The 17,933-nt window shown below is 33.5% G+C and overlaps 1 protein-coding gene across 1 annotated transcript in view; it reads right to left on the bottom strand.

The window, feature by feature from the left end:
- Positions 1-17,933, bottom strand: part of LOC123666236 — a 63,138-nt gene that overhangs the window by 27,974 nt on the left and 17,231 nt on the right. The window contains exons 2-4 of the mRNA XM_045600417.1: positions 13,642-16,031; positions 13,480-13,544; positions 13,101-13,288 (exon numbers count right to left, since the gene is read on the bottom strand). Of these exons, the coding sequence (XP_045456373.1) occupies positions 13,101-13,288; positions 13,480-13,544; positions 13,642-16,024 (2,636 nt within the window). The 5' untranslated portion in view covers positions 16,025-16,031. The remainder of the gene's footprint in view (positions 1-13,100; positions 13,289-13,479; positions 13,545-13,641; positions 16,032-17,933) is intronic.

Raw genomic sequence — 17,933 nt, 5'->3', positions numbered from 1 at the left:
ATATGAAATATGATGAAGGACAACTAATTAATTTTCCAGCCTCGGGAAAATTGGCTATAAAAAGAATTATTAATAACTAGTGCCAGATTTAATTGCGTTAAATTGTGTCCTTGAGATTTCATATTGATTAAAATACAAGCACTAACATAATGCAGTATTAATAAATTTATTGACAAATTGTTGGGCATAAGCTTCTTTTGTTACAAGGGAGATGTTGACCGTCAATCCTCTATTATTTTCTTATAGTGTTTTGTCTAGGATTCCTTAAGATGTAATTATGTATTGCCAAGTGGCTGCGTGTTACATGTACATTATAGAGATCACGGTGAAAAGTTTTCCACATGCCTGCCACAACAGATAGTACATTTAAAATGTGTACCAACTTGACCAAAAATACTAAAATGTACCAATATACGAGAACACATACGACAAATTAAAAATAGCACATATTTTTAAAAACAAACACTATATAATTTATTTCCTTATTTACTTTTATTTACTTTCGAATTTATGTCATAACGCCAGGAGGACAACAGGAGTCTCGTAATTAGAAATTATTGATACTTTTCTCTTTTTGCAATAACGAAAGAATTGTCATCTGTCTGTCAACCAGAAAACAAGCAGAAAAAGATTAAGGGACCCAACGTTAAGCGATTTCTGCCGTTTATGATTTTTGCAGTAACTGAGGTAGGGCATGGCAGGAATTTTCTGCTCAAAATATGGAGCAGCCCAGCTTGGGTAGTCGACCTTACAGAAGACCACAGCTAAATAATATTGTTTTCAAGCAGTATTGTGTTCCTGTTGGTGAGTAAGGTGACCAGAGTTCCGAGTATTTTGGATTAGGTCGGGAACGCGCTTGCGATGCTGCTGGTGTTGCAGGCGTCTATAAGCTACAGTAATCGCTTACCATCAGGTGAGCTTTACGCTTGTTTGCCGACCTAGTTATAAAAAACAGTAGAGCCATAATTATGATGTTGAGGTCAAGTGAGATGAATGGAATATAAGAAACTTAAGAATAGAAAGGAGAAAGCTTCTTACACTTATTATATATTAGATTTTCCTTCAATTTGACTAAAACATTACATTGTAATAAATTAACTACATATACTCTTCATTGAGTTAAGTTCATATAAAATGTTCATATAAACGGAAAACTACGAATTTTTATGTCAGTCATAATTTTTACTTTACTGGCGAATATATTTACTGCAGTATTATAAAAATCGCTGAGTATTTTATACTATATTTTATTAAGGTTTTTAAATACATAAGTTCCATTAGAGAATTAAATTTCAGAACTGAAATCTATCGATTTTGGTATATCATTTTCTACCACCTGAAAACTTAGCGTTATCGCCCGCGGCTTAAATTTGAAATCTACTGACGATTTAAGTTTTCTGAGTACTATTTATTCTCAGTTTTGTTGTTGCTATTCCATATGGACTTGATTTATTCGTGATATAATCGTTATTAATTACCAAGCGAGCATCTGTTATTGAAATCTTTAATATGTAACTAATTATCTCAAAGTATATTTAAAATTTTTGTTCACCTCATAGAATTACGAAAGTTGTAATTAATTAAGTAAAATGCATCCATACAAATAAATAAAATTGGTGTGTCTGTTTGTAATATTAAAATAACCGCTTTTTACTAAATGATTATATATATACACGGTACATATACCAAAATAACATTTTTTACAATTTCTGTCTGTGTTTGTTTGTCTGTCTGTCTGTTTGCTCCGGCTAATCACTGAAACGGCTGGACCGATATTGACGGGCCTCTCACTGGCAGATAGCTGATGTAAGAAGCAGTAACTTAGGCGACTTTTATATTAGAAATTTATTTATTTTGTAACTGCGGACTTAACGCAGACGAAGTCGCGGGCACAGCTAGTACTAAATAAAGTCCTTCAGAATTTTGTATTCAATTTGTGTCATTAATTTTCGAAGTTGACATAAAACGCTGTAGCCCATTTGAGTAGTAAATACTCGTTTATATACAACTGCAAAGCTATACGAATTTCTATTTTATCTTCATCCGAGTGTTCATAAAACGCTCATTAAAACTGTCCTAGATTCTAGACAGCTCGGGGTTTTTTTGCGCAATAAAGGAAAATGGAACGTGTCGGATCTATGTGTAATCCTAAGTAATTCTGATAATGAAACAATTAACTGACATAGAGGGAAAATAAATACAGAATCCCCACTAATATTATAAATGTGAATATAAGTTTGTTTATTACGCTTTCACGCGAAAACTACTCAACTGATCATCATAACACTTTGTACACATATTCTTGGAGGTATTAGAAGTAACACGGGATACTTTTTATGAAAAACAAAAAAAAAAAAAAAAATTTTACGAAAAAAAAAATTGTTTGTCGAAATATCTCCAATTCTAGCTACTTCAACTCCATCTAACAGTCCAGTAATGAAGTCCCAACCCTGATTACTGTAATACCGTTGCTCTGTATTATCGACGGTCACGTCAATATCCAGTCCAATTGACTATAGTTTCAGCTGTTTGGGATTTTTCTATATTTATTGTTTTTTTTTTTATAATATTATAAATGTGAATATAAGTTTGTTTGCTACGTTTTCACGCGCAAACTATGTAGTTTGCGGTTTACAAAGTTTTATGATGATCGGTTAAGTTACCGATCATCATGAAACTTTGTACATATATTCTTGAAGGTATTAGAAGTACTTTTTAAAAGAAAAATCAATTCGAGTGAAGTCGCAGATAAAAGCTAGTAGTTGATAAATTAAAAAGTTGGTATTTTTATTTTGGCCTTTCATTATTTTCGTCAATCTTAACTGAATGGGCTTACCATGGGTATCACAGAAAAAATAAATATCAACAATACCGCAGAATAATCTAGTTTAAATGAAAGTAACAAAAAATAGCGCCTATATTATTTAATTGAAGTAATTGATATAATAACAGATTTTAATACAAAAATTTCATGGCCTGCCTGTATGATTCAAGAAATGGAGAAATGCTAGCATACTTAACTGTAGACCAAGGACAAAAAATAAATTATGTATTATAAGTAATTGAGTTTTATTTACGTACGATTAGCCTTATCGCTAAAAACGATCTTTGCCGCACTCCGAAGGGTACCATAGTCAAAGGACAATTGGAAATATAGAAGACAAGAAAAAATAAAGTAAAAAACAGAAAAAAATACAATAATAACGTGTTTGATGGAAGAAAAAATGTGACTAGAAATTAGATGAAATTATGATAAAATAGGAATTTTACTAAAGAAATAAATTAGCTATGATTTATTTTCTAAAAAGATGTTATAAAAACGAAATATCTAGAAATTTGAAATACACTACAACCTTTTTAAATTTAGAGAGTATTAGGGCGTACTTAATATGGAGAAGCAAAGATTTTTATAGCTAACTTTATGTGGAAAGTATTTAGAATATAAGATTATAATAAGGTTGGAGAGAGAAGAGGAATAGAGAGAAGATGCAGAGACACTGAAAGTGGAGGAAGGTGTAATTGGATTGGATAGTGCAGTGCCAAGGGAAAGAATGTTTATTTTTCCTACGAAGACGAATTTACTCGACAAAACATAACTAAATAACGATGAGTAGGAGGAGAGAAGAATAGGAAAGGGTGTTATTGTTGATTTTCAGAATGATTACTTTAAACTGATATTTGTACAATCTTAGAACATTGTTATTCAGCCACTTATGAACGAAATATAATCAATTATAACCACTTTTTTCACAATTATATTCATAGAAAAAGTTTTAAAAAGTTGAATCACATTTTAAAGATAATAAAAAAAAAAACAAATTTCCCTGGTGTTACACTTTAAAAATATTTATTTTTTATAGAGGCAACCTATCTCTTTATAAAAAGCAATAGCGTTGTTAAAACGTCACAGACAACCATGGCTACATTGGCGTTAAAAATAACATAATGTTTGTTTAATTATTAGTAAGTACGGAATCATAATGGCTGCAACAGCGATCACTTCTAGAGAGGTACAGGGTTTTCCGATCCGTATTCTTTCCGATAGCAGATCGGTCCTGCAAGCCCTACAGAGCGACACTATGACATCGGGGCTAATATACGAGTGCCATCGAGCTCTGACGAAGGTAAGTGAAACAAACACTATTATCCTCCAATGGATAAAGGGCCACAGTGGATCGCGAGGCAACGACGCGGCTGACCGACTAGCGAGGAATGGATCGGAGATGAGGGTCCACGGACCCGAACCCATTCTACCTCTGCCTTTCGGATGGCTGCGCAGCCAGCTGCGACACAACACCAAGGTAATGCACCAAGAATATTGGACAAACCTAACCACCTGCAGGCAGACCAAGGAAGCTCTTCCGACGATCAACCCAGGATTGTCCCGCAAACTTCGCGGCTATGGGAGAGCCCAGCTCCGACTACTGGTCGGGGCTTTTACCGGACATGCCTTGCTCAACAAACACTTACACAACTTAGGTGTTACAGACAGCCCCCTATGCAGAGCGTGCATGGAGGCAGAAGAAACGGCCACACACATCCTGCTGGAATGCGGTAGTGTGGAGAACTACAGGGCGATACACCTCGGGACACCGAGGTCGCTCCGGGAAGTCGTCGGCAACGCAAGGGGTCTGCTAGGCTTCCTCAAGGAGCTAGGCTGGCATGAATGAAGCCCCCAGCCTACCACGCAAAATAGGCGCACTAAGACGTCGAGTTGCGGAGAATAGCCCGTGGAGAATCAATCAATCAATCATTTTAGTAAGTACGAGCAGACTAATAAAATGCTTGTATTTAAAAAAAAATCTGATTTTTTTTGTTTTATATGAAAAATAGTGTATTAATTTGACAATATTGAATTTGATAATATAAATATAGTAGTATCGATTATTTAGCATTTTCTTCTATTCTTCAATTACCAAACAAGTAAACACTCTACAGAACGTCTAGTGTTTTAGTATAGAAGTAATATATACGATATCCAGTCGGAAATTTTAGTTCAGAATTAGAGTTTACAGCTGTAATTTCGATGTTCCAATAAAAAATTTACCGCTCGCTTCACGACTGGCCTAAACTGCACAAATAGATTCCATGTAATCTTATGGTAGCGTTCTGTTTTACGACTTACGTATTTTATGGGCACTAGACTGACTTCGGGTAACGCCTCTACGAGTGAACATAAAACTACTGTTGTTTTATTTGTCCCAAAAGTAATATAATTTAAGAATAATTTATGATATATAAATTATTTATACGTGCGACGTGTTGGCGCAACGGTCACAGGTCTGGTTTGTGTGTTTGTATCATACAGATGTTTGCACTAGTTTTTCTGCAGTCCTTGTGGGTCTACACACCGTGCCTCAAAGAGCACGTTAAGCCGTCAGTCCCGGTTGTTACTACGTAGACCTGATAGCGATCGTTACTCATAGTAGGGAATATATCCGTCAACCCGCATTGGAGCAGCGTGGTGGATCAAGCTAGCCAATCCTTCTCCTGCATGGAGAAGGATGGAGATGGAGAGGCCATAGGCTTCTGCCTATGAACACCAGCTTAAAAAATGTTTACGCTTCAGCCTGTAATAGGCTGAAGCGTAAACCAGGTCTGAAAAAAACTATTAGTAGACATTTTTTAAAAGTCTACTAATAGTTTTTTTCAGACCTGGGTATATTTAGTGTATTTATTGTTGGTCTGATTATTGTATTATTCATCTGAATTTTCCAATATTTCAATATTGTTGCAACCGTCATGGCCATGTACTTGTACATATTAATGGAAATGGAAATTGTTGAGAAAATGATAATGATTGAGCTGAATTGACATTTATATGTTGTACCCACTTCTAGATGGCATAGTTTTAAGTTTTATAGGCCTTCTAAAATGAACTTTACAACCTTTAATAAACTTAATTGAAGTTAACATACATAGTAATTCCATTAAGTCAGCCAGTTCAGCCTATTGCAGTTCACCGCTGGACATAGGCCTCCTCAAGTTCGCACCAGACATCCCGGTTTTCCGCAAACGTCATCCAGCCTATACCGGCAATCTTACGTAGATTATAGGTCCGACGGGCCAGAGAACGTCCTACACTGCGTTAGCCAAGACGCGGTCTCCACTCCAGGACCCGTCTGCCCCAACGGCTATCGGTCCTGCGACACAGATGACCAGCCCACTGCCACTTCCACTTGCTAATTCTATGGGCTATGTCGGTTACTTTCGTTCTCTCGCGGATAGTCTCATTTCTAATCCTATCTTTGAGAGAAACCCCAAGCATAGCCCGTTCCATTGCACGTTGAGCGACTTTAAACTTGTGGAACAGTCCCTTCGTCAGCGTCCACGTCTCGGCTCCGTATGTTTACACATACCATTAAGATTATATATCATACCATTATTATCATTATTAGATCTAATATTAAAGTGAAAGGATCTGAGAAGATTTATTATGTTCTCGGTATGGTAATGATTAATGCACGTCATCACAGAACAGAACTCGTCAATGCGACCGCTTAATTAAAATTACTATGAAAGTTTCATAGCCGCAGTGCTTGAGAACACTCGACTGTTGCGATGCTGTATTTTTATTCATAACAGTAATTATTCAAACATGACGATTGTAATGACAGCATTTCATTCCCGCGTCCTTTGTTGTGTTGTATTTAATTTCCTTCGAATTTACATTTTTAAATAACTGTTTTTATGAATGATTTCAATATAAATAAAAAGTTCTAAACTAATTAAATTGCCTAAATACAACGATATTTTAATTACTTTCTTTTGTTTGACACTAGCTGTGCCCGCGACTTCTGAAATAAAACTTATGAAATCTCTCTCCCTTTCCATCTTCATAAAATTATATCTCCCTCGCAACCTCCGTTCGACTCGCCCGATCACATTTTTCGTAACATCCTCGTCACGCATCCACCAGTTTACTCCCCAAGTCAAGCATGGAGTAAAGAACTTTGACTTCAAAAGATTAGTGAACAATATTCTTTAGCCTAGAAGTGGATATTGTGCAAACACCGTACAGTAGCGACGGTCGTATGTTTACTTCAAAAACAATTAATATCTACAGAGTTAATATCATGTTATATTAATGACCGTTTCAGAGAACGAAATTTTATAGAAATGCGTCCTAAATAATATGTAACTCTTCTAAAGTAAACGCTTTTATTTGTGCTTGGACATTACTTTTATTCGTATGTAGTACGTATACATATCTATACAAATAAATTGGAGTGTCTGTTTGTTATATTAAAATAAATGTTTAAAAAAAAATTACAATTTTTTTTATCTGTCTGTCTGTCTGTTTGTTCCGGCTAATCTCTGAAACGGCTGTTACGATTTTGACGGAACTTTAACTGGCACATAGTTGATATAATAAGGAGTAACTTAGGCTACTTCTATTTTGTAAATTTATTTATTTTATAACTGAAAAATAGTTTTTTTTATTCTTACTTGAAGTCGCGGGCACATTTAGTTTTTTATATAAAAATGTGTAGTTTCTGATTTATGATAGTTTTAATTTAATGCTTTATTGAAAAATAGATTTAAATATCTCCCACTCTAAAGTCTCTCTATTCTAAAAAAACAGGATACCTCAGACTAATAAATTTTTAAACCAATAAATTTTATTTTCTTTTACTTAAAATACATAATGTTACTTACGAATCAAATAATCAAATCATATTTCGTCAAAGTACACGCTGGGCACACGATATTGATTGCAGATAAAGTCAAGGTATTCTATTAATAATCTAATAATAAATTCATTTGATATTTCGATTTTGAGGCTAGTTACCTAATGTACCTTTTATTCTTTTGAAAGACGTTTTCTATTGATTGTTGAAGGAGAAGTGATAAGGAAGATTTTGTAGCTGATGATATAAACTGAATAAAAATCCTTAACTTATTGTTTGAACTATTTTAATAGCCAAATTAATCAATTTGAAATTAGTCATCGAAAATGGTTTTTTTTCAAAACTATATCCTTATTCTCAGTGTAAAAATCCTTCTTAATTTCTTATTTTTCGAATTAAACTTAGGTACCAGAAAGGTAGAATGATTCTAATATAGTAAGAGAATAGGAGCGAAGATTTATTGATTTAAAGTTATAAAAGGATAAAAATTTGCAAGTGGGGCCAAAGCAGGATGCAACTTCTTTACGCAAAATTGAGCCACAAAGCTTGAATTTGAAGTGTAGGCGGATCTGAAAACTCCGCTCTAATATTGTTATATGGTTTATGTAGTACTTTGAAAAGCCGTTCTGAATTAGCCTCTAAATATAGAAGTAGTACTGACGAATATTATAAAACGGAAACGTAAATAATTAAGCTGTGCTTAATAATAATAAGGTAAAATATTCGTACTAAAATATATACGATATACGATGGTAAATTTTGTATCCAAATTATCATTCTTTTATTAATAAGACTTAGTATTTACCACCCTAGTGTAGTTGTTAGTATCATATACATTTTTAATTCGTAGTTTCCTAATAGTTTGTACGTAGACTTAGAATAATTAAAAAGAATCATTACAAAATAATTTACGAAATATTTGGCTGAATCCGAACGTTATATTTATTCATAATATAAGCCAAAACGGAATAAATTGCAAGCACTCGAGAAAAATATAAAAAATACACAGCTCGACCTAAATATTTGCGACCGCGCTTGTTACTCACTCACAAACACACCGTCTATAAACCAAACGGCTAGTCCAAAACATAAAAATACCTTTATTTTCATACACACAACCGCACTGCGTGAATACACACCCACACACAGAGACAAGTGGAAAATTCCACAAAAATACATTGTAAGAAAACAAGATTATTCAATTACTTTAATAAGCTATCCGAAAGCTTAATTCAATGTTAGGTAAATGGAAATTATTCTAGAGAGTTTAAAGAGGCCCCATGTAATGGTATAAACATGAGCAAGTTTTAGTTGGAGAGATTAGGTAATGGTCATTTTTCTGAAATTGTTTTACACTGAGATAACGATTTATAATTATATGTTTTATTTCTAAACTGACTTGCGATTAATTAAACATAACGTTGTTTAAGTATATTTAAAATAAGACAGGAGAAAAAATCGATGGTTAACTTCATAAACAAAGTAATTTGATGGTTCGTATTTATATTTCACAAAAAAGTTAAAATGGTTAAGTACAAGCTCTCAAATAGGCATAAAATAATCTGTACTCAAGCTTGCTGAAAACATACGCTTTTCATTTTTTCAGTATATATTTCATTCGCCAAAAAAGCGAAACTCAAATAATGTATTAAATTGAAGGGTTTTGCATTGGCTCCGGCAGGCTTATAAAAAATTTACATCGTTTGAATTCTGAGAAATCAAAATGGTAAAACAATAGTATTGATTTTAGATAAAACATTGTCTGTGCAGACAAAGCAAGTAAAAAGTAGTAAAATAGTTGTGTCTTTGCAAAATTGTATTTGAAAATTGTTTTTTTTTCTTTAATTCCAGTGCGCAAATTTTACTATTATACAGAAAATTTACGCTATAGCTATACACCCTTATTCGAGAAGTTTCGTTGAGTGAGAGCTCTGCTTATCTTTACAAATAGCTCCAGCTAAGACCTTTGGTTTCGATCACTTGGACGTCGGCCAAGCCTCAAAAAATGATTGCTATCAGATTATCATCTGTCTAGTTACTTGCTGCAATTAGTTTTGAAATTAACGTGTCATAATATGTCTGATCCTTCCACGAAATATGATAGAGATACCTTTAAAATGTACTTCAAAATGTATACAAATTAAATAGTATATTAAGAAAGGATTTTCTTGCCGATTCTTCTCTGCAGAATCGACATTCCGAATAGGCGGTAGCTTTACTTTTAACGAAGTATTGAATATAGTTTTGAAGCCTATTTGAATAAAATTATTATTTATTTTGATTTTCAATACTAAGAACTTAAACATATTACAATTGGTAATTCTATTACTTTATAGTGATTTCTATCAGAAATTTGTAATGAAAATATATTGGTTTAAGGTAGTTTTCAAATATAACAATTATTTGAATAAATACATATAGATATGTATAAATAATAAAAAAATATATAGGTTTTAATACGAAGTCATACCGAGACCGATATTGGTCGATGGTACCCTTCTCGAAGTTGTACATAATTATTTTACCTAGGCCATACCATCCAACTAGGCCGCAACAACAACGAGAAGGATGCCAATAGGAGGATTTGGTTGGGCTGGGCGGCGTTTGGCAGGCCTCGTCGAGTTTTCACTTCGAAGATGCCGTAATGCTTAGTCTTTGAGCAATGTTCCGTTCCTGTGTTAATATACGGAGCCGAGACGTGGACACTGACAAATGGAACTGGTCCACAGGTTTAAAGTCACTCAACCTACATTGGAACGGGCCATTCTTGGGGTTTCTCTCAAAGATAGGACTAGAAATGAGACTAAGCGCGAGAGAACGAAAGTAACCGACATAGCCCACACAATTAGTAAGATGAAGTGGTAGTAGGCTGGATACTTGTGTCGCAAGACAAGTGGTCTTAGCAAATTCAGTGTGGGACACCCCCCGGCCCGCTGGACCGACGATCTACGTAAGATTGCTGGTATATGCTATATGAGGATTGTGGAATGTCTGGCGCGAACTTGGATAGGCCTGTGTCCAGCAGTGGGTTGCAATAGACTGACTGAGGTTTTATTATTTGTACCACAAGTATTAAAGGCGATGGTAACAATCATGTCACAAGGTGCGGTAGGTCAGTGGTTGAACAATGGTTTTATATTGGCCGTTTTGAAACGTTTTGTACGTATTATAATGGCACCATCTATCTCGACATATTATAATTATTTTACGATAGTATAATATAAAACATTTTTGTAATATAATTCGCATAATATACAGTGAAATATAATGCGTGTCGGCGGACGTGATCGACACATATAATTGACCACACCAAAGCAAAGAAGAAGTGAATTGCTCAACTGAGGAGCAATTGCTTCTCAGTTTTCATTCTCTTACTAATCCAAATCTTAACTTATGTCTTAAAATTGTTTTAAATTTTCATGGGGTATGCTTTTATTGTTTAATATTTAGTTTCATCAATTTTAAGTTAAATTTAATAATCAATTTAAAACATCACCTAAAGAAATATAAACAATTACTTAAAACAATAATGACAATAAAACAATTTGTTCTACAAACTAAACCTTAATTACTAAAGCTAGGATAATTAGTTTAATACAGATTAGCGGCGAGATTTCACATTGCCTGAAAGAAGCCCTACTCTACTTTTTGTATGTTGTTATTTAGGATAGAAAAGAAAAGTTAATGTATAGATGATTTATTTATTGGTTCAGCCTGTCACATCCCACTGCTGGACACAGGACTCTTTCTCCCTGTATGCAAAGGAGCTTAATATCTAGGCGATGAGTACAATAAGGGTTACCAGTTAGTTAGTTAGTAAATTTGCATATAATTTGTTATAAAAAATATTAAATGTAATTTTCTTTCGCGTTTTCTTTTTTGGGAAAGAGAAAAGGTTGAGTTATTCACGCATGTAGCTCTGACTGGCTCTGGGATTCAATGATGAAATTCTGCGAGCCCTTCCATATGGCCTCACCATTCTCATGCACTATTTAATAAGTAGAATTTTTCATTATGTTTAAATATATAACACAGTCAAATAGTATTATTAGCATTTAGGTAAGATAAAATGTGAAGACACAATTATTTAAAAAAAAATTTCGTCCTGTAAAGCTTATAAATTATTTATTTAATATTTCAAGGGAACCCTCATAGCGTATTCCTTTTGGTTTGTTATTTTTTTTTTGTTTATTAATGAAAACTATCTTAGTTATGGAAGGCTACAGTCGGCCGAAATCGGGACAAGCCTTAGGAGGTAGTCCGTTTGGTATAATTATAATAATGATACCTGCTTAGGTAGACCCCGTTTACCTTGACACGGTATATATCAACAAATTTACGCTCGATTTATTTATATTAATGAAATATACTTTGAAGCTAAGTGTAATAAAAAGCAAATAAAAAATTTCTAAAAAAAAGGAAATGGCGCGGAATCTTCAATGGCACTCTTACCAGCTTCTCTCTTAACTAAAAGCTTGGCGTTCCTTTCCTAACACACTGCACAAACACAACGTGACACAACACTTTATTAGTGTTTTCCAATGCGTAATTTTCCTAAACAGCCTGTAAATGGACACTTAACTTGGTTGAGTCTAAAACGCGACTGGCCGGGGTGCGTCGAATGGGAATCGATCGGTCTGCGCATACTTTTTGCGCCCCGCGTCACATCGGCCATCCCCTATATCTTATATATAAAAGCAATGCCAGGGAAAAGTGAAAAATACTCAGCATCAACGGTACCCTCGTGTGGCTACTGTTTGTCAAGGGGTCTTTTACGACGGTAATCTCTTTTCGTAATGACGGGATCACCAACGTATTTTTTTCATAGTCTAAAGTCCACTGATATATAGTTACTAGGGCGATTAAAGGACTTATAAAGCCTGGATAATAATCATGGTATGGAATCGTATTAGGTTGTTTCATATAAAATTCATCGCTTGTGAAGCCTCGTTTTTTCAGGAACTAAGGTTTGAAATTTTAATAATATCGTTACCTTTAATATAAGACCTTTACGCTTGTGTTGTATAAATATTTATTATTAAATTGGTTTTGTTACTATCGATTATAAGCTTTCATAAACATAGTGTAATTAAGAATCGGAGCGCTGCAGCGAATAAATGGTATCATTTATAACGCTCACTGAGTCTGGCAGGATTAGATGATGTGATAGTGACAAACTATTGCTCTGTGGGATGGTAATCAGTCGCAAAATAAATTAACATTTTTAGTTTAATAAAAACATTATTGTTTTTGGTAAAAAAGAACAGATTTATAAGCACTTAGAAATTAATCACTCATAAAAAAGTAACTGTTATTTAAATTTCAATTTCGAAAACTTCTAAGACACTATAATAAAATATCATGGCACATATTGATAGTCGCTGTTATTTGTAGTCGTTTACGTGGAGGTACTATTTAATATTTTTATAAACTGAAATAAAAATTAGACATATTTCTCCAAACACTCACCTGTACTTTTTATCTCTGTGCCACACTGAGATGTGCAGCATTTGATGATCGTAGACTGCTTTTGGTAGAGGTAATTTGAGATGGCGCTGGAACTCCGGCTCTCTCTTCCCATAGAGTACGGAGGTCCGTTGGAAAATTGAGCGTTGTGACGGTAAACTCTGGTCTTCGGTTACACCACTGATCACAACCTGGAAATTCGGATGAGAACTTATAGTAGGATTGAAACCGATAGTATTCTAAAGTTAAATTAGTAAATAAATTTATACCAATGCCTAATTTTTACATTGAATAGTAGGCTCAACACTACTATCCCATACTTACTTATAATAAGCAACTTATAGTAAGCATGTAAGTAAAAACCCATATGTTGGTTTCGTACCTTTGCATAAGCGGTAATATCATCCGTTTTCCCTGACGATCTTTGAAGGTCTCGACATCGAATTACTAAAACAATAAATAAAATTAGTTTATTAAATCAAATCAAATCCCAAATTAAGTTATTAAATTATTTAAAAAAAATGATTTGATAGTCACCACTCACCGTGCACGTCAATTATATCATTTTTCGTTATAACTTCTAAATCTATTGTTGCTTTTAAAGATTGAAATCGATCTGTACTTCTTTCTAAACGATTGCTAGCAACGCTTCTTCGTTTTTCCTCTGTACTGTCGATACTACATTCTTCAGGTGAATATGTAAGACATCGTCTAGATGTTTTGTGTTCCAGTACCGGTGTCATTACGTCATTTGAAAGTAATTCTTCCTCGAGTTTACTCGTTTTATGCGCCCTTTCTTCACTTAACGCATTACTAGATCGCTTCAGATTTGGTAATGGTGTAATAGGACTAGGAATTCCATTTTCTAGCGTTAGACCAAACAACTCTCTTGATCTAATATTCTGTTTAGGAATGTAAGTTTTTAGACTGCTATGTGAAACATTCGATCGAATAGAATTATTCGTGAATAAACAGTCTCTCCCAGGCATTACCTCATGAAAAGATGTACTAGGAGGCTCGTAAAGTGAGACATTTTGTAGTTCACTTGCAGGGCTTGGTATACCCATTTCTAAAGTGAGGACGAGCGACGATTTATTCTCATTTTGTTTTTGTTTCCACAAACTGTCATTGCTCACAGTAGATTTTTTTCTGCGTATACATTTTTGTCTTTTTAATCTGTTGTTTCTGCTCTCTTTCGATCCAGAGGATAAGTCTGGTGTTGATTCAGAGGAGACTTGTTCTAAATTTCCTCTTTTTATGCTCGAAGAACTCATAGATTGTGATCTAACTATAGAAATATTTACACGCTCGTTCGAATGGTGTCTTTTTACATCGACATACTTATCTGGCGTTCTTACTTCTCTTTCATTATAACCATCTCCATCATCTAAAATAAAACCTCCGATAGGTACATTTTTAAGGAGTTTATCATTTACTCGATGAATAGGAGTTTTCTTTTTAACGGGTGTTGTTTTCGGTGACACAGAATTCTCTGTGGACAAATTAACATACCTAGCTTCTTTAATTAAATTTGTCTTATTTTCTGTCTGTGGCTTAACAAACAATTCTTTAATCGATTCAACCGTTAAAAGTTCTTCTTCAATATCGCGATTTCTTTCAACGTTTTTATTGAAAATCCTTCTCTTTGATTTTACAATTTTCGTGCTCTTTATAATATCTTCAATCATTTTTTCTAAAGTAACGTCACCCATTTCTGTAGTTGAGACTGTCGAATCCGTGACACTTGTTAAAGATTCTTTATAGGGGATAAATTTGTTTTCCATTTCAGCTGAACATTCTTCGTCCTTTATGGGGATGGTAAAAGGATTATCTACCTTTGGGAAAAAATCGGTAATATCATTATCTTCAACAACTCTCTTTGACTTAGTATGGGTACTCATAGTACTAAATCTTAAAGCAGCTAGTTTTACAGATAATGGTGTAATCGATATAGGAGAACAACCGTCTCTAACTAAGGTATGTACATCCCTTTTATCGATCGAAGGTGATTTAAAAGAACTTTCAAAGTCATTAGATTTTTTTCTTGTGCGTTTTAAAGGCCTTATATTAGGGGGTCCCTCTTCACTTTTCGTAAAATACAATGGATTATCTGTAAACATACGGGAACCAAATATAGGTAAAGTAGTTTTTTCTAGTTTAGTTTTGTCTACTATTAAAGGTTTCTCTACGCAGTTAATTACTAGATCTTTATCGTATTCAATTTCGACCAGACCTTCACTCGTTGTCTTTGTTGTACTTATTGGTTTTCTGTTGTGTATTTCTTTTGAAATAGTAAATGAGCTTTTCGAATTCTCTGAAGATGCACTTAATCTTTCTGAAAGCTCATTTAGTGACGGTTCGGATACACTGTGACTTAATTTTGGTGATGTAATTAGACTCCTATCTTGTTTGATTCTTCTTTCTGATTTATAAATAGAACTGTTTCTGCTGAATACTTCATTATTGTTAGAATTTGTCATTTCCAATTTTCTTTTTTTCGCTTCTCTAACTCTTCTACTATAAGTAGGAGGAGTAGGAGGTAAATCGGAAGGAATATCTTCTTTCGAGGAATTCCTGTAAATTTTTCTTTTGTCGAAGTTGGGTGTCAGTGAATTCGGTGTTATATTACTCACGTCTTTTAAAGCAACGTTGTCTGATTTTTTGTTAATATACCCTTCCCTAAAATGATTTGGTGTATTACCAACATAATTAAGGTTTTCTTTGTCAACATTTTGGCAGCAATTTTTTCTTGCAGCTGCACCTAGCGATCTTCTCTGGTACCTGCTAGGTTTTTTGCTTTTTTTGACAGTCTGCGCGTCTAAAGACCGTCTAGCTTTATCATTGTATGGGTTATCATTGTTTAATTCGTCATCAGTGATGACTTGAACATCTTGGTTCTTTTTACCGTATACAGTCCACTTAAGCATTCTTGATCTGAAACAACACAAACGTTTTATAAGTTGTAAAAATATGCATATACAATACAAAAAACAAACGTTACAGTAATATTAAAAACGATGTACTTAAGACTTATGTAAGATCAATTTCCGTGACAAATGGTTGAATGGCGATACAGCGAGTAATAAAAGAGAATGGTTGTACAGTAAACAAACGGAATTATTGTGTCAAGTATTATTGCTCTGTAAGATCTCATTAGCTATGATACGGACTTTTTGTAATATTGGAAAGAAACGATCGCATAAAATACTCACTGTTGAATTATCTTTCAAATCTTATTATATTTACTTGACATGTAAAAATCGTGATGAAGGTCAAATCTTTTGTTACCTTTTTATTTAATTATACACGTTTAAAAAACAATTTATGTGGTGTGTTCTGATAAAATCCAGTTTCAGGGATCTGGAAATACATATACAACACTAACGTCCAGGCATCTACAATTACATGACCTAATATTTATCACAAGCGGGCTTTGAATCTAAAACTACTTGCTCAATAGCCGTTGTGTCTATTTTGGAAGCTCCGTCAAAATTTTTAGTTCACGAAATTTACTAAAATTAAATTAAATTTTTCATTTCATTATTCAACTCAAAGTATATGTTCCTTTCTATATGTTACATAGTCATACAGCTAGAATTAAAATGACTTCAGGTTACATTGCATGTTGCTTTTCAAAGACATCATTGTCATCCACGATTTGTCACGTTCCAGCGAAATCCGTTACGACCAGTATGAACATGAAACAATTTCACGGAGAGTCGATATTCGTCCCGGACATCACGACATCGATTAAGACTAACCGTTCAGAACATTGACATTGGTATTAAACTTCAGTAATTCTCGTGAGTTAAGGAAAAGCTAATAGGAATATAACATACAATAATATTTTACTTAAAGACAAAAAAATAAAGATAGACTTATAACGTGCAAAGATAATTTGAGGACATCAAAAAAATATATGTTTTGACCTTTTCTTGATTAATAATAATAATATAAAAGCTCTACTATATTTATGAATATATAGAAGTAGAACTGAAATAAAGTACAATTTTGTAGCAGTTCTAGTTTAGTTTGTTATCTATTGGCTGTTAAGATGACAAAGTACATTGAAAAGTTTTGTGATATTTATTTATATATTTGACCTCAAGTTATCTACTAATTAATTTATTGTGATAAGTAAAATATTTACTATAACTACATTTTAGCTACATAAATAAATATATATGTTAAATACACAAATTTCTACTAATTTTATTAAAATTAAATTATTAAATTCTTTAGCTTTGTTCTGAGTTTTATAGGTTTTAATATCTTCAATAAATAGTTTAACTGAATGAAGAATACAGAAAGAGAGAGAATTCTTTTAAGCAATCTTGATTCTAAGTTTAGCGTGTTCCAATTAAACTTTTCATCTTTATCTTACATATATAAAATTCTCGTGTCACAATTTTAGTTGCAATACTCCTGCGAAACGGATGGACGATTTTTATGAAATTTTGTATGTTTATCGGATAGGTCTGAGAATCGGCCAATATTTATTTTTCATTTCCCTAAGTTATAAGGGGAGGGGGATTAAGGGGGTTAATAAGCTAGTTATATCTATAATATTAAGAGTAATGTCATCATTTTTTTGAAGATATTCTCTATTAGCTAAATTACTTTATTTATGTTATTAACATAATGCTTCGTGACCGTGTTACGTCCCATGCTTGCTTTATTTTAACTGCTTTATCATTCTCTAAGTAGGTTAGTATGGTCATTTCTCCTACTTCTGCGATAGGTTGATTAGATACTTACTAGAAAATAGCTGGCTATTACGGTTTACGATTTATGTAATTTGTATTATTTATATCGCTTTTGCCGCCGCGTTGGCGC

Source organism: Melitaea cinxia, chromosome 2 (assembly GCF_905220565.1).
Source record: "Melitaea cinxia chromosome 2, ilMelCinx1.1, whole genome shotgun sequence".
Taxonomy (NCBI): domain Eukaryota; kingdom Metazoa; phylum Arthropoda; class Insecta; order Lepidoptera; family Nymphalidae; genus Melitaea; species Melitaea cinxia.
Note: the sequence above shows the minus strand (reverse complement) of the source record. Positions and strands in the feature narration are given on the sequence as shown.